At 34.7% G+C, this 18,708-nt stretch overlaps 1 protein-coding gene across 2 annotated transcripts in view; it reads left to right on the top strand.

Moving 5' to 3' along the window:
* The window catches only part of EDIL3 (EGF like repeats and discoidin domains 3), a 423,483-nt gene that overhangs the window by 134,073 nt on the left and 270,702 nt on the right, over positions 1-18,708 (top strand). The window contains exon 3 of one of the 2 annotated variants that reach the window (XM_079918353.1): positions 17,933-17,959. The exons of the other annotated variant lie outside the window; for it this stretch is intronic. Within the exon in view, the coding sequence (XP_079774479.1) occupies positions 17,933-17,959 (27 nt within the window). The remainder of the gene's footprint in view (positions 1-17,932; positions 17,960-18,708) is intronic. 2 annotated transcript variants of the gene reach the window in all.

The raw sequence follows: 18,708 nt of genomic DNA, 5'->3' as shown, positions 1-18,708 counted from the left end.
AATTATGAGTAATTGTCAGGTTTTTTTTTCCCCTTAAGATTACTTCTTGGACTAAGGAAAGATAGCTCATGATTGAATCCATATTTCTAGAAATTATAATGAGAGCTATTCTGCATACACTAAAATAGTTTCTCAAAAGCTGCTAGCCATGGATGATAGCTTAGAAATTTCTCAGTCAATAAGAGTCAAAGGCATTTATTTTCAGAGTTATGTTTACTTACTTTTTTGTTAATAAAAATGATTAACTATGTGTTCTTACAAATAGAATTGTACATTTAAATGACAGAATTAATAATTTAAGAGAAATGTTTTGCCATTTATTTTGCATATATTATAGAAAAATAATTTTGTTTTATATATATTTAAATTTCTATAACATAGCTTATAAACCAGCTTATTAATTTTAAAGTGGTTCTAAGTTACTGTTAATAATAATAATCAGAGTTTGTTAGCTTGCAATTCCAAGCCCTAACATTTATATACTAACCTCAGAAAACACATATATAACATCAAAGGACTTCAGAAAATATCAAGTACAGAAATCCTCTCTTGCCCAGTCAAAAGGTGAGTGCCAATTTGTGGTAAGGCTTTTATTTTCAGGAAAAGACAACAAATTAATGTAACAAATTAATTCTTTTTTGTTGTATACCATTTAAACCAGAATAAATACTTCGTGAATGAAGGGATAGTAGATGTGTATCATTAAGCTTGTTCTGCTTAACAAATCACAAATTTAGAGGCTTTAAACAACAATTCATCTCAAAATTCTGTAAGTCACTTAAGTGGTATTCTGGTTCACTGGTACTGGATAGTTGAAGATGGCTTGGCTAGTATGGCTTGTCTCTGATAGATCAAGCTTCCTTACATAGTGGTGGTGGGAAGGTCCCAAGAGCAGTGAGAAAGATCAAATCACAATTACAAGCACTTATCAAACCTCAGCCTGTGTCACATTAGCTAACTACAGTTTTTTTGTTTTTTTTTTCTTTGCGGTACGCGGGCCTCTCACCGCTGTGGCCTCTCCCGTTGCGGAGCACAGGCTCCGGACGCGCAGGCTCAGCAGCCGTGGCTCACGGGCCCAGCCGCTCCGCGGCATGTGGGATCCTCCCGGACCGGGGCACGAACCCGTGTCCCCTGCATCGGCAGGCGGACTCCCAACCACTGCGCCACCAGGGAAGCCCCTAACTACAGTTTTGATGGGAAGATTTGCCACTTCATGTTGCAAAGGCGAGGATGCAAGAAGGGAAGAATTTATAGCCAGTTTTATAATTTACCATAGAATGTTAGTTGCTTTTCTTTTTATTCGATTTTTTAACAGTTTTTATTGGTAGTGCAAAAAGTTGGTAAACATATAGATATGTTTGTGGATATTTATGTTACTAGCTATGAATACAAAAATTTTAGTAACACTGATTTTTATCAAAAAAATCCTCTATTTTTTATAAGGGAGGAAAAAGTAAAAACTCTTTTAAAAGGAAAAGCTTGATTATTTTCTGTTTATTTTAGGGAAATACATTGAAGAAATTAGAAAAGTGAAAATGCAAAGTGACATTAATTTTTCCTTTTATTCAGATTCCAAATGGAGTGGCATGAAATTGGTTGTGGCACTACCAAAATGTACAATTCTGCATATTTATGAAAAGTACTATTTTAAAGTGATAGGCTAAATGACATATTTAGCATTAAACTCTGGGAAATTTTTCTCTTCCAATTTAGTGGAAAAGAGGTCTACAGGAGACTTGCAAATGACTTATAAAATAGAGAAAACATGCCCAACAATCTTTAAAACCTTCTCTACTGTTACTTGGTTTTATCTTCTTCATTGATTTTTCACCATTAATCTATTGCTTGATTTTAACAATTATAGCTATTGTTTGTTTCCATTCAGTTGAATTAAGTACCCATCAACCCACGGTATCCTAAACAGAGCAAGTCATTTAAAAATAACATTGTTTTTAACCAATTGTGACAAGGTGTTAAAATCTAATCATTTCAGGGAAATTGATATGTTGCTGGAGAATGAACAAAATCTTCTTCCTATGATTACAATAGAAACAAGAAAATGAAAACATAATTTAGGTCGAGTTGCTAAATACCATTAACAGGAAGAAAAGTGAACAGTGTGTGCATTGTTTTCATCTTGACATAGCCAGCTATATTTAAGAATTTATATTTTACATAGAATTATTGATTTTCTTCATTACAAGAGTAATAAAGAAGAAAACTTAGGAAATATAAAATAAAATAAGTAAATAAAAAGTATCATAATCCTAGGTTATATATACTTTCATTATCTTTTGTATCATTTACCTACATCTAAGTTCTATCTATGTCTGTATCTATAGCCATATACAGTCATATAAAGAGTGATAGCAATTTAAATTGCTCTTATATACAATTAAATTGCTATTGTAGACAGTTTATATAAAATTGTCTACTTGTGTTTATGTGTATACATATGTGTGCATAAAACATACTATACATAGCATATTCTTTGATCACTCTTTTTCACTTAGGATGTGAAGTTAAAATCTTTCCAATTCATTAAAACTTTTTTCCTGACATTATTTAAAATATCAGGCTAACATTCCATCACTTACCTTCATTTTATTCAGCCAGACCCTATTTTTTTTTAACATCTTTATTGGACTATAATTGCTTTACAATGGTGTGTTAGTTTCTGCTTTATAACAAAATGAATCAGCTATACATATACATATATACCATTTCTCCTCCCTTTTGTATCTCCCTCCCACCCTCCCTATCCCACCCCTCTAGGTGGACACAAAGCCCCGAGCTGATCTCCCTGTGCTATAGCTGCTTCCCACTAGCTATCTATTTTACATTTGGTAGTGTATATATGTCCATGCCACTCTCTCACTTCATCCCAGCTTACCCTTCCCCCTCCCCATGTCCTCAAGTCCATTCTCTGCATCTGCGTCTTCATTCCTGTCCTGCCCCTAGGTTCTTCAAAACCATTTTTTTTTTTTTAGATTCCATATGTATTTGTTTTTCTCTTTCTGACTTACTTCACTCTGTATGACAGACTCTAGGTCCATCCACCTCACTACAAATAACTCAATTTTGTTTCTTTTTATGGCTGAGTAATATTCCATTGTATATATGTGCCACATCTTCTTTATCCATTCATCCGATGATAGACACTTAGGTTGTTTCCATCTCCTGGCTATTGTAAATAGAGCTGCAATTAACATTTTGGTACATGACTCTTTTTGAATTATGGTTTTCTCAGGGTATATGCCCAGTAGTGGGATTGCTGGGTCATATGGTAGTTCTATTTTTAGTTTTTTAAGGAACCTCCATACTGTTCTCCACAGTGGCTGTATCAATTTACATTCCCACCAACAGTGCAAGAGGGTTCCCTTTTCTCCACACCCTCTCCAGCATTTATTGTTTCTAGATTTTCTGATGATGGCCATTCTGACTGGTGTGAGGTGATATCTCGTTGTAGTTTTGATTTGCATTTTTCTAATGATTAGTGATGTTGAGCATCCTTTCATATGTTTGTTGGGAATCTGTATCAGCCCCTATTTTTGGACATATAAGTTACCTACAAATTTCCTCTATTATAACATTTTGGTACATACTCTTCTAACTAAATTTTGTGTACATTCACCATTGTCTCCTTAGACTAAATTCTTAAAAGTAAATGGTTGGGATAAGAGTTATTTGAGAACCTTTACTATCATAAGTATTGTATAGGAAAGGTAAACAGTTTATCATGATCGTTGTTTTAATGAAAAGAAATCTTAATGGGCTTAGATCTACTTAATCACAGTAATGTACATTTGGAGTTATTTGATTTGTATAATAAGAGAAGAAAAATATACTTGGAGAGCAAAAGAAGAGATTGTTGTCCTATCAAATATGTTTTTTAAATAAGTCTCCATCCCCTTTTATTTTCACTTAAACAGTTATTATATAATGCCATAAATCATTTAAAAATGACAAACTATAGATAGGCATATAGAAAGTCCAGTTGGGTAAAAACTGTGAGGAAAAGGCTATTCTATAAAAGTAAGACCAATGAGAGAGGGAGCAGGCATTTTATCAAAGAAAACTTAAAAATGTCTCTAGAGCATCTAGAGTATGGAACAGATTTAGAATGCCTGGGTAAGGAGAGCCTAAGAAGGTTAGATAAATGTAGGAAGTGAGGGAAAGATTAATATGACTCTAATGGAAAGTGAAAGGCTCTTGGACGAATGAGGGAACATTTGTTCTCTTCTTTCCACCTAGCATTAGTTACATGAATGAAGAGAAAGAGACAAAGCATTAAGAATTCATTGAAATTTGTATTTTGATAGGTTGATATTTATTTCTTAAAACTATTAGAACCCCCTGTAGTTTTTAATATTAGTAAATTAGATTGATCAACAAATCTTATTGGCACCTACTATGTGCTAGGCTCATACTGTTTGTTACAAGGAGTTACTAGAATAAAGCATAAGGGTTACTACAATGAAATAGAAGGCATGAAACTTTTCTCAAGGAGTTTCAAGTAGATGTCATTGTGTGTGAAGGCTTATTTGGCCACAGTCCCTGCCTGAAGTCATAGGAAAACTGGGTGACACCTTAAGGCAACTTTGTACTCTAGGACAATTTATTTTTCAACATATATCAAAGTATTTATGTGAAGGCAAATTCTGTAATCCATATTACTTAAAGTACAGTGGCAACACATAATTTTTAAACAAGTCATATAATGAGAGAGAATTGGGGCAGAATCCTTTTCAGAATTTAATTTTTCCCTCTGAAAGAATAAAATTCACTGAACTATGATTTAAAATGGACAATAATCAATATTTTCTGTTTATTTTATTTTAATCAAAGCTTGGAAAATAAAGTAGGAGGACACAATTTCAGTTCCTCAGTAAAAGATAGAACCACAGATAAGGGTGTTTTCTTAAGTACTAATCCTGGGAAAGTATAGCAAATTTCAAGTAAGAATTAGCACCTTCTTTGCATAATATGTTGATAAATCCCCACAGTGTCTCTACGTGGTAAAATTATAATTGAGAAATCAGACCCCCAAGTGCTTCATCCAAATCATAGAGAGCAGTTGAGTATAGAACTCATTACTGCTACACATCGACACAGTAGCTACTAAATATTTTCAATAACAAGACACATGTTGTTTGTGTCAACTCAGCTCTATTTCAATCAATGTCATTGATTGAATGGCATAAATGGCATAAATCAGGGTGCATCACACAACATGCTCTGGGCACTGAGGTCAGCTTCCATTAATTATTCAACTATGGAGGTTGAGCTATATTATCTCCACAATGATTTCCTGACCCAAAACTTCCGTGGTAAGTCTCACCTCACAACAAGACATTCTGGTTATCAGGTCATCATGTAGTGAACATTGAAGTGGGGCATTTATGAAATTTACCAATCACCATAATGCCAATGACATTTTTTCTTTCACCTTTCCCCTTTAATAGTGTTTTTAGAGTACCCTATCCATTAAAAGGCTAATGTATGCATTATTCTTGCAATAATCTTGAAATAACCAGTTGAGCTAATACCAATCTCAGTGTTAAATGGGAAAAGGATTCTGTGATAAACACTATGACTATACCAAGGTCATGAATTCCTGCTCAAAGGTGGGCAAAACAGGCATTAAACCTGAAATTTTGTCCCATGCTTTTTCTACAGTCCAGTGTTTGTGTCCAAATTAAAGTGTACCTGTTACACATATGGGGAGGGATACTTTGAAGCAGTGAGAGAACCTGGAGATATAATAACAATAATAATAGTATTAAAACCTCTATTCCAGTGTTGTCATGCTGAGCATGCTCTTGGCATTCTGTAGGAACACATTCTCTAAAGAATTGCATCATGATGTTGTGATCAAGAACTCAGCCATACTGAATTCAAATTCTGACTGTTCTATTTACTATCTCTGTTACTTTGGCCAAGTTGCTTAACCTCTTGATGCCTTCGTTCCTTACCTGTAAAATCCAGGTAATAATAGTACCAACTTCAAAGACGTTTTGTTCAAGTTAAGTGAATTGGTATATGTAAGGTTCTTAGAATAGTTCCTGACTTATAAAAGAGCTATGTAGCAGTTATAAAATAAGTAAATAAAAATAGATAGACCTTATAGACAATTCAAAAGTTACATGCAGAAATCAAGTTTCTAAGTCCCTGAATATTCTTCCATCATTTCAGTCATTAATAACGTTATTGAAATGTCCAATAAATCCTGACCTATTATTTTTATGTCAGGATTTTTTCTGCTTGTGCTTGAATATGCAAACTGGGGCAGTTTAGCTGTCAGCTTTTAATTTTTCAAAATTTTCTTTTCTTCAGTGTATAATTTGACAAATCACCTCATTTGTTATGGGAAAAAAGAGAACTCTATGTTTTATTATTTGAAAATTATGAGTAATGTAAGTAATGTTTGCATAATTAGGAATTGGCCTTTCAGGAACAGAGCTTTTCTTATGCTTACAGCAAATAACTTATGAATTGATTTTTCTTTATAAGTTTGCAAAATGGGAATCCTGTAAAGGCATAATAAATACAAAGTTGGAATTTATGACAACATATTAATATTAGATTCTCAGATGTGATACATCAACAATAAGCTCTTTGTGGCTTTGCATAAAGATGGAATCACAGAGCAGAAAAGAACAGTAGAATCTTCCATTTAATGAATGTTATTGAGCATCTCTGGAGCTGTTCCAGACCCCCAGGGCCTAACCTCCCCTTTATCTATGCCCCCAAGATAAAGAGCTTGACCTTGAGATAAATTTGGGAAAGACTCTAAAACACACACATCAATTGTCATTACACAATGCAGAAAATAATCATCCTGAGAGGAGAACAAAGTGCTGCAGGTATCAAGAGGAGGAAAGGTTACTTCCATTCCTAGGAATCAGATTCGATGGGTGAGATAGCTTTTGAGATGGGCTGGGTTGGAAGTGTACTTCACTAGTAAAATTATTTGGTGGGAACATTTTAAGCAAAATACAGGATGATAAAAGGCACAAAGATGAGAAACATGGGAACCTTCTGGAAGAATTAGCATTAGTGGTTACCTAGATTATTTGGTGTTTGCAGAGATGCTGAGGAGCCAGACAGGAAGGTGGTTTGGGTCTACACTGTATATGGCCTTTAGTCATCCTCTTGAACTATTTCCATAATATAGTTTTCAATGTTATTAACAGTATCATCCCAGGAACATGATTCTGTAATCTCTTTTTATAATGTATAATTGAAGCATACCAACATTATAAAAACAAAACAACACAGAACTCTTATTAACAAAATTTGTGATAATTTTTAAGTAGTACCTCAGGCTTTTCTTTTGAGGATTAAATTGTACTGTTGGGTTTTTTTTTCCCCATTATGTTTTTTTCTGCCTCCAAGATAAACCTGTTTTTCAACTCATTAATTATTGTGATTGTTTTCAATAAGACTTGGTCTAATAGGTAGTTGATTTGGAAAAGGCTCAGTGTGGCTTATTGACTGAAATTAGTGTTAATTTCTAACCTAGAATTTATAACCAAAAATTAATTGCTGAAAGAAGCAACTGCAAAGTTTCAAAAATAGTTTTCAGGAGACCCTCCTATGAACAGAAATGTCAATTGACATGTGGAAAATCCCATGAGAAACCACAAAATATTTATATCCATCTGGATGGACACCTAGTCCTGGATACTAAGGAAACTGTTTCAATGAAGACAAATGTTTGGTTTTCCTGTCTGTGAACGTAATCAACTACATATGAAATATATGCAAACTAGATTCTTTGCTAGAGAGAAAATGAAAGATTGGAAAAATACCTTTAGGGCTTTGCTTGGTTTCAAACTTTTGCAATTTTTCCTATTGCTAAGGTACTTTTAGATACTGGCTTGCAAGCCAGTCTGTTCTCTCTTGACCTTCACCTCATGTCTCCCTTCCCCTCTTTGTTTCCTGTCCAATCTTGCCCTCAGATAGAAAGGAGATAAGATTAGTAGCACCCAGTGTTCTAGGAATTGGTCTATAAGATGAGGCTGGAGGAAGGGGAGAAAGGAAATTAATTCTTTCAGCAGCATGAAGAAGGCAGGTAATAACGCCATTGTATTCTGTGCTAGTTAGATCTCCTCTGGACATCTAATTCTTGTTGCTGTAAGATTTCATTCGTATTGCTATGTTTTAAAAGACCCTGACAAATTTGAATTTATCAAGAGGAGGTTAACAAAAATGATGACCAGGTTGTACGTCGTGATTATGAAATTAAGTGGAGATGTTTGTCTCAGTTAAGAAGAGAATTATAGGGAATATGTTAGTTGTCTTCAAATATTTGCATGGCTGTTATGTCAAAGAAAGCCACATTATTCCATTGTTTTCCAGACGCTGTCTTTAGGAGAGTGATATGATGTGTTTCTTTGTGAGATTATGAGTTCCCTGCCACTAGAAGTTTTGAAGCAATGTTTAGATTTTTGATTGGCAGGTTGGACTAAGTGACCTTTAATTTCAGTTTGATTTTAAACTTTTATTTATGCAAAGTCGCTTACACCCTGTTTTCTGAACAGGCTGTTTCCTAGACTGTTTCTTGACAGTTTGGAAAAGTAGAAGTTAATAGTGTGCATTCACAACTTGAAAATAGCCTCAAGATAAGAAGAATGGGGCTTGGGCCCCCTCTGAATAGCCTTGTACTTTTATTCAATTTCATTGCCTTAAAGTTAGACCTGTCCACTTTTTTTTTTATCAGTTGAGTTCCTTAAAGATGTTCCAATTAAGGAAAAATTTATCCTAGGGAGACAGGTTCTGAAGATAGGGAAATTACATTGTCAATGTCATTTGATTAACACCTGAATGTAGATACACTGACTATTTTCTTTTAAAGAAGGTCCTAATGATTCTGAAAAGAAAGCATTTAATTTTAGCTTCTATTTGAACAGGTAGGAAAAAAATCCTCTATAGCAGTCATTAACTCACTGCTGAATAAGTCAGTGGCACATTAGATTAATTGAGCTCTGTATAGGCAAGCAGAGACTGTGCTTTATCGCTTATAGTTAGTGTCCTTGGGATGAGTTCAAGCTACATGAAAAAAATAATTCCCCTTGACCAAAGAGAAGCAGATAGGTCCACCAGAGATATCTCAGCTCTATTCAAGGTACACCTTCCACTGTTTTTTCCCTTCATCTTTTGAGTTTCAAAAGATATTTTAATTAAGCCAGATGTGTGGATCTGTATTTTGGGAACCCATCATTTCAAAGCCATCATAAAATTTCTGAATTCCTCTTTGGAATATAAGCAGTGAAAAAGGAATGATATTTTACTAAAAGGCTTCTCAGATATCATAAATGGTATAAATGTCATGTTTGAAATAACTGTACCATTAAATACTTGCTTGTGCGCATACACACACACACACACGTTATATGCCAATATTTTATAATAAGGTAATTTTCTGTCTTCAAGTAGTCACCATTAATTTTCTTAAACGTTGAAGTTTTATATTATTTAATATAAGAATATTATATTCAGTATACAGCCCTACATACCCCCTAGTGGGGTGAGAGTGATGGGCAGGGAAATCTGTTGGTCTAAGACTGCATCTCCTCAAGCCCACAGCTCAGCCATTTCTTTGTCTCTTGTGTCTTATGCTTGGGCATCGGTCACTGGAACTTTTACTTGATCTCCATTAATAGTAACTCTATTTCAAGGGAGGTAACTTTCATAGGAAGAAGTCACAAATATAATATTGTCCAATATATTTAAGAAGCATGTTACTAAAGATAGGCTGACAGCATAAAAGAGGATCCTTTAAAAGCCTTATTTATAAAAAATGAATATTTTATATTGTGTTTAAGATCATGAGCTCTTATTTATTTAATGAAATTATTTGGTCATTTATTTTTGTTTCGTGTTTCTACCGCTGTTCAAATGGAGTCTGATTATTCATTGAAATAGTAGTTCTAAGAGAAAAACCCTGAATCCATCCAAATATCATTCAGTAGAGACTTAGTTAAATAAATCATGGTTTATCCATAAAATAAAATATTATTGTCCATATTCACTGATAATATTGAGATAGAAAATATGTGCAATATATTAAAGCAAGTTAAAGAACATCATATATTATATAATCCTAGTTTTATTTATAGTATAAATATTTGATTATAATTACATATATTTTTATATATGTATTCAGATGTTTAAGTATTTTTACTTCAAAATTCAGTTTGTTTTGAGTTTTTAGTTGATAATTTAGTTGATTTAATAAATATAATAAATATATTTCTATTTTCTAATGCAAATCTTAACCCATTATAACAATGGGTTTTTTGCCAACCTCTTAATCACAAAATCTCTTCTGACATTAGCATTTTATGTGCAGTGATTCCGTGGTTTCCTTAAATGGATGCTATCTCTGGGATTTGCGCCAGTATTGCTGACTTATCCATTATTTTTTCGTTTTTGGTTCTTTTGGTTTTAACAGATTTACTTTTTAGATTAGCTCATTTGTCCAGACTTATGGGAATGAATTGAGGGTGAAGTGAGCAGTTGCCCACACGTAAATAAAGCAGAAATCCATAGAATATGAGCCTGGTGGTATTAGCTTCCTTCTGTCAGTTGCTGTGAAACAGAACAATATAGGTGTTTAACCATCTGAAATTCACATATGATAAGCAAGTAACCTCAGCTGCATGGCTTTTCTGTCACATTAAACAGCATTCTTCTTCCAGAACTATTCCCTCCTCTCCTGTATTAAGTTTTCAAAAAATTATGAATTAATTTTATTGGAAATTGATAAATGTGAGCAGCCATTTATATTAACTTCTGACCTGCTTTATCCTTCACAAGTTTCTTCTATTTGGCTATGAATTTTCTTTGGCTACCTTAGGTTTAATTCCCAATTCTCTTTTTAGATGGCTCCCAGTAATGTAAAACAGCCCTTAAATTCACTTACTGGACTTCATTTTCTCATGTCTAAAACTGGATAGCTTTCCAAAAATATTTGCTCAGTACTAATTATGTGCACTATACAAAACTGAAACATAACCACTGCCTTTGAAAGAAGGAGCACGGATAATGTCCAGCTTGGGAACAAGGCTGGAAAATATTATTGCCATTTTGTTTAGAACTGGCTTTAGGTTATAGTTAAAAAGCTAGTGGGGGATGTTTGGAGGCAACTAAATCAGGAAACTAAAATAAATACTAAAGAAATGAGGGTGGTGAGACTTGCATTCAGTCTACAATGATGAGGTGAATTTGGATAGGGAGGGAGGGCACATTGAATAAACAAAGGATTTTTGAGGACAGTTGTATAAATACATGAAATGTTGAATTATAGGCTTTTGTAATGTTAAATCACCTAGCCTAAAGATCTTTAGTGCTTCCTTTAAGTAGCAAAATGTGTCCTAATTACGTCCCCAAAGTCTCTTTAATACTAGCTGGGGCATGAATATAGGCCTATTACTTAAGGCATATTACTTCCCAGCTACCCAATACTCTGGGAATACTTTGTAAATTACATATGTTTTTTACTTAGTAGAAAAAAATGAAACCAAAGCTTTCATTTATTCTTTATTATTTTCCCCATTTGTACCTCTTTCAAAATGAGAAAATCACAAATGCATTAATTGCTGTTAACATGATTAACTGTATAAGTAGCTTGTAAAACTCATGTGAGCTATATTACTACTAAACTTTAGAAAGTGCATTTTTGTGGTTCTATTTTAATGAATGTATTTAATTAATAAACTATAGTTTGATGCTTTTTGAGTTACTTTAAAATCACAGATTTATTTTTTCATGAGATTTATGTTTTCATGCTCTAATGGTCATTAGAGCAATCATTGTCTTTTCAAATATTATTCCTTTTCTCTCCTGCCCCAAGAAAGAAAATATGATTATATAGTTATATAAGTTATTATATATGATTATATATAAATTTATATAACTAAAATATAGATGACATTTAAGGCTTTCTCTTTGGCAAGTCTAGTAATGTAGCATAATGAAGCAACTAAATTTTGTTGAGTAACACAGAGGACTGTATTAGATATTTATACATATTTTCTTTCTTTCTTTTGACCAATATTTATTGAGCCCTGCAGTGTTATAGGTATTATTATAAAAACTGTAGTTATAAGGGTGAGCAAAAGAGGCACACTCCTGCCCTCATGAAACTCCTAGTCTAACGGAAGAGACTAGTAAACATACAAATACATACTTACAGGCTAACTACATGTATACATAATTATATTTTATGTACTACACAGTATTAACTGTATTCAAATAAATGCTGTCCTCCAAATCTAGCACAAGAATCAAACTGCATGTGGAAGAATGATAGAACAGAGAAGGCTTTGTAATTCTCTGAACATTTTCTCTGCAAATCCATTGATTGCTGCTCCTCACGGTGACCCAATTATTCTGCAGTTCTGAGAGTGGAGAACGGACCACATAGTATGCTGTCTGAAGTCTTTGGCCAGGAGAGACGAACACTTCTCTTCATACTTTCACAAAAAAGGAGTTGGTAATAGCAACTTTTAAGTCCTGAGGCTTGTCCTCATTGGGCCATTGGCCAAGAACAAACAGATCAACAAACAATAAAACAAAGATCATGTAAACTAATAAAACCTCTTTCTAAATACTTCTCTGTTTACTTCCAGAGACAGCTCCACAACTTACTTAAATGACTGAATTCACAAATTTTAAATGTTAATTTTCTCTTCTTTGTTTTAGTACTAACACACACGTACACACACACACACACACACACACACACACACACACATTTATAGCATTTAACCTCTAGGCAGGCATGAATAATCATGCATACATATCATCGTTATTTTTGCATCACTGCAGTTGAATAAAAACATTCTAAAATGTTGTGAGAGTACAAGAATACATACTTCTTGTTGCTTTGCTCATGGAAATAATAAATTACATAGATAATTGTATATTTGCAAAGCATATTTGTGCATAATTAACTAGATTTATAGTATAGCAAACAAAATGATGCATAAGTCAATATGAACTAACATCTCTATGTAAAATAGATTATCACGTGCTAAGAAATGTATTTTATGTATTTCATAATGAGCTTTTCCTATTTGATGGTGAGCGATGCTGGGCTGGGTATAGAATTGCTTTAAATGGATAGAATTTCCAAGGTGTGAAAGTTTCCTTAAAACACCCAAGGATAAGACAAAAAGAAAAGAAAAAAAACCCAGGAGATAACAAAATTGTTGAGACCACATGAAGAGACTAGAGCCTGTTCAATGAAGAAGTATGTGTGTGTTTTGCTAGCACAGGTATATCAGGGTAATACAAAACTCAGTGGGTTTGTGTAGTTATTGTACTTGACAGTTGATCCTGTGAGCAAAGGAGAAAGGTGAGGGAGGGAGGAAAGAGGGAAGGGAAGGAAAATCTGTAGGATGCCTTCTTCTCCTTCGGTTAAGCACCAACCCAGTTCATGAACATGTACACTGCCAGACTGTCCTGAAAAAATTGTGACCAACTTCAGAATCAGAGGAATAGGTTTATTGTATCAAAATGTGGTGGTCAACTCTGTGGAAAAATTAAAATAAAAATTTGCTGAAAGTGCAGCTGCCCTCGAAGCACAGCCCTAGACTATGTATTTCCCGTCTTGCCTGCCTCAGAGATGATTAATTTCTCAGGCGTTCTAATATATTTTAAATGGGAACAACAAAACTGGTTACCATAGCAGTTGAATGCCATTAGTTGCAAATAAGAGAAAGCTCAACTAAAACTAGATAAATAATAAACTGCAAGTATTTTTCCTCAGAGCTAGAAGTCTAGAGTAAGGTCACGATATGATTCAGTGGCTCAATAATATCATCAGTAATCTAATTTCGTTTTGTTTATCTACTCAGTCTTTGAGAATTGGCTTCTTTCTAAAGCTCGCTCCCATCATGGTTGCAAGATGTCTACCAATTTGCTTCTAGGGCCGCAGACTTCCTGGTCCTTACCTAAAGAAGTGAGAGAGATGGTTATTTGCAGATACTTCTGCAGAAGAAAGTGTCTTTCCAAGAGCTCTCCTCACCCAAACACCTACAAACCTGTCCTTACACATTATTGTCTCCAGTTGGATCATATGCCTACCTAGACCAATAACTGTGGCCAGGAAAAGGGAAAAGATTTACTTAGTTCTGAGATACAGACTCTCTCTCTAAATCCAAAGCAAGAGTCATCTTCCCCCAAGGCATCAATGTAGATACCCAAACCTGAAGATGTTAAAGAGAAAGAGCATTGAAAGTCAGTGAAACAACCACAGAGTACATTGCAAAGGGTTTTCTACCAGCCTGCTAATTTACTGCTGCAGTTCCAACAATTGGACCCATGGCTCTGCAATAAACTTTTTATGGATAGAGCCATAATTCTCAATACTTAGTGTTCATAACAGTTACCTGCTGAGTTTTTTAAAAATGCAAAAACCTGGGCTAACACCCAGAATTCAAATTCATTAGATCTGTGGCATTTTAACAAAATCCCAGGTGATTCTGTTATGGGCAATAAGAGGACCACACTGAGTTAAATTCTGTATATTAGATATATACTTTCACTCTCTCTTTTCCTACCATCACCGTAATTTCAGTACATTCGTCTACATTGTCACCAGGCAGAACAATACAGAGTTGTTAGTTTGCTTTTATTTCTTTTGGTGCATGTCTTTTTAATTTCCAGGATTAGAGGAACTTGCACGTGACACAGACCTGTGTGTGTGTGTGTGTGTGTGTGTGTGTGTGTGTGTGTGTGTTTGTTTATTTGCTGATTCATGAATTCCAAGAAGCAAATAGGAAGAGTAAGGAATCATTTAGGTATCATGAAATTACTTCTATGATCCTTAATTTCATTTAAATGTCACAAAATAGACCACTAATGTCCACTTTGAAGTTTATTTGTACTTCTGGGGCTCTTGCTGCCACCTGTTCATAGTTCATGATGCTTTGTTTGGTAATGCAGTTAGCTTACAAAGCCATCTTTGCCAGCGATAACTGAAATGGTGAATTAATACCAATCCTAACCCTGAACGTGCCTTTGTGAATATGTGTGTGTATTTTAATAGTATGTATATTGGTTAATAGTATGAATATGTTTAGTAGTATGAATATAGTTACATCTGCAAGTTATGAGGAACCACCACTATAGAGATGTTTCAAAGAAATACAGTTCTGTGCAGACTTGTGTACCTGCTGATTCTAATATTGTTTTTTTGTTTGTTTTAAATATTTATTTATTTTTGGCTGCATCAGGTCTTTATTGCAGCATGCAAGATCTTTCTGTTGCGGTGCAAGGGCTCTTAGTTGTGGCGTGCAGGTTTTTCTCTCTCTAGTTGTGGTACACAGGCTCCAGAGCACGTGGGCTCTGTAGTTTGCAGCATGCGTGCTCTCTAGTTGAGGCATGTAGGCTCAGTAGTGGCGCACGGGCTTAGTTGCCCCCCCTGGCATGTGGGATCTTAGTTCTCTGACCGGGGATTGAAACTGCATCCCCTGCATTGGAAGGCAGATTCTTTACCACTGGACCACCAGGGAAGTCCCTCTAATATTGTTAATTTGTTACAAATGTGCTTTCAGGTATTATAGGCTCAAGTGGAGGGTAGTACACCTCAGGAGCTTTGGCTTTAAGACTAATTGCTATGACTCCTATAAGTTTAGAATTGTCTTTACTTCTGTGCTTGCTAGTCCTTTCCTAAAATTTCTTGCTTATCCATATATAATGGAGGAATAAAATCTTAGCCCTTGTGATATTTCTTTCTTAGGCATCACAGGCTTGGTATGTTTTGTTTAACCTCCTAGTCAGTCCCTCTCCTGCCTATGTCTATTCCTGGATTGTAAGGGACTTGAAGATGTTTCCAAGGGACCACTTCATTTCTTAAAGGGATTTCTCCTGTGACCCTTACATCCAGTTTTTGTTTTTGTTTTTTCTCTTAGGCTAAGTCCAAGAAACATTATCTGAAATCTAGCCAGTCCTTATTCCATGACCCTTTCTCCCATTTTCTTTTCTCTTTTAGTGGGTACTGAATTAGCACTTTGTGAGACAGTAAGGCACAGTGGAAAGAGTTTGGTTTTAAAGTCACGTGAGCTTGAATTCAAACTGACCTTAGGCAAATTGTTCAGTCACTCTGAATCTCTGTATCTTCATCTATCAAATAAGAGTATATTTCATCTCATCAGTTGCTTTATAAATTCAGTTCACATACACAAAGTGACCAGCTATACGTGTAAGCTTTTTTATTCTTGTTCCTTTTGAATCTCCAGACTTTTACCAGCAATGACCCATCTAAGTCAGCACTTCTACAAGCCCCTGTGGTATTTTCCTAAAAGGGAGTTCCTGGAAGCTACCAACAGTTTTCTTCTTTGAACATGTTGTGAAGTACTTTGGACATGATAAAGCAGCAAACAGCTTTTAAATATTTATGTTCTCCACACCATGCATGCCAAGTGTGTTTGCTCTATTTTTTTCTTTTTTTTTTTTTTTTTTTTTTTTTTTGGTGCCAAGGAGACAAGCCAAACAGTGTGAGAGGAAAATACTGTCGGGACACAAAGTAAGCTTGTCTAATGTGTACTCTATGCAGATGTAACCCTAATGGAAAATAGTGGAGACTGCTCCCTAGTTACACAGTGATACCTTGAGGAACAAAATCACCTGGAAACAAAACTCCTTTATAAGCAATTCAGCTGAGTAAATTTTTATTCTAAAACTTCATGAATCAAATGAAGTAGTACTGGCTAGAGTAATATAATTCAACAGTAATATTCTGATAAAGCTGCAATTGTGCACAGAGCAGAAATATCTTCTCACAGAGCATGTCTGTTAGTATAAAGATGAAGACATGCATTCTAGGCAAAATTGTGACGCTATTTCACTTTCGCAACACCATGCTCCATCCTCCACATACACGCAGCAGCTTATTACCCTTGGAGTTGTGCTGCTCTCAAAAATGTCCCCTTTTAAAGAAGGAATCAAAATGATTCACACTTTGAGTTATAGTTCATGTTACATTATATTGATTACTTAGTCGTGTCTCAATCCTGGCTACAAGTTAGTACCATTGAGAGAGACTCTGACTTAGTTGGTTTGAGGTGGGCCCAGAGTTTGGCAATTCTTGTATAGATGCGAGGTTATGAACCACTGCTTTAGCATAAAGTTATGTTCTTGTAATGTGACCTCTCCTTTTGTAATATCCATGCTTATCCATGTGTACTTGGGGTCAACCTTTAAAATGCAGGTTCCTGTGGCTTCAACACAGAATCACCACTACTGAATCTTGAAGTTTGTGGTACACATGAATTGAGTGTGTTTGTGTGTGTATGTGACGGGGAGAGAGAGAGAGAGAGAATCTTTGTGTTTAACCAACACTCATAGTGATTCTGAGTCACTCTAAGGTTTAATAATTCCTACCTTTTTATAATTTCTAACTCATGGAACAGAATTTTTGACTGTCAACAATACCTTTTAATTCCTCTTTGCTAATAGAAAATTCCCACAAAGTGGATGGTTGGGGTATTTATGTTATATACAATTTATATTTTAAACAATATTATTTATAATAATTATAATAATTTCCACTCAAGCTAAAAAAGTTCAACCTTGTTTGCAAAAGGACAGAAAATTCAAATTCAGACAACCAAATGGTCTTTTCTAATGCTTGCTTATTTTAAAGTATGAGAGTTTTTAAATGTTAATTTAATGTAAGTACTATCCATTTATCTGTCATTATCTAATTATCTAATGAAAAATATCTAATGTATATACAAAATTTCAAGTCAGAGACTTTTAGTCATTATTTAGAAATGTGAAATATATTTATGTTCAATCTCAATTTCTCTTTCTCTCTCTCTACCCCATCTCTCTCTCCCTCTCACCTCACTCCTTCCCTCTCATCTCACTCACTCCCTCTCTTTGTTCCCACCTCATCTCTTTTCCTCTATCATAGCATCAGATGAAGAGCCAACTTCAGCAGGTAAAGTTCCTATGCTGTAAAGATTATTCCTATTTATTTTAATGCCCTTAATAATATAGACCATTTGAAATGTATTTGTTCAGGTTTCAACCACAAAACTGGCACAGTTTTATTTATTTACTTTATTTCTTGAACCCATTATGCAGTCCCAGACTAAATGAAATTTGTTATGAGTTTTAAATAAAAAGAGAAAATAATTGAAAATGAACTGTCACAGAGGAAATCATAACACAAAAAATCACATCACTATTACAGAATAAGGAAATTTGGAAAATTAAAACATTGAGAAAAATGCCAATAAGTAATAAATGGGGAGAAAAAAACTAAAATGATAAAATGCAGAAAAATAATAAAATGAGGAGACTGAAATTAAAAAGAGGAAAATGATAGGCTTCCCTGGTGGCGCAGTGGTTGGGAGTCCGCCTGCCGATGCAGAGGACACGGGTTCGCGCCCCAGTCCGGGCAGATCCCACATGCCGTGGAGCAGCTGGGCCTGTGAGCCATGGCCGCTGAGCCTGTGCGTCCAGAGTCTCTGCTCCGCAACGGGAGAGGCCACAACAGTGAGAGGCCCGCGTACCGCAAAAAAAAAAAAAAAAAAAAAAAAGAGGAAAATGATAAAACATACTTTCAGAAATATGACTTACTATGGTAGAATACTGCATTATCAAATACAACTGACATTGAATATGATATTCATTTAAGTTTAAGGATAAAAATGTTTTTGCCTCAAATATTCACTTTCGTTAAGA

Source organism: Stenella coeruleoalba (genome assembly GCF_951394435.1).
Source record: "Stenella coeruleoalba genome assembly, chromosome: 3".
In the NCBI taxonomy this organism is placed as follows: domain Eukaryota; kingdom Metazoa; phylum Chordata; class Mammalia; order Artiodactyla; family Delphinidae; genus Stenella; species Stenella coeruleoalba.
Note: the sequence above shows the minus strand (reverse complement) of the source record. Positions and strands in the feature narration are given on the sequence as shown.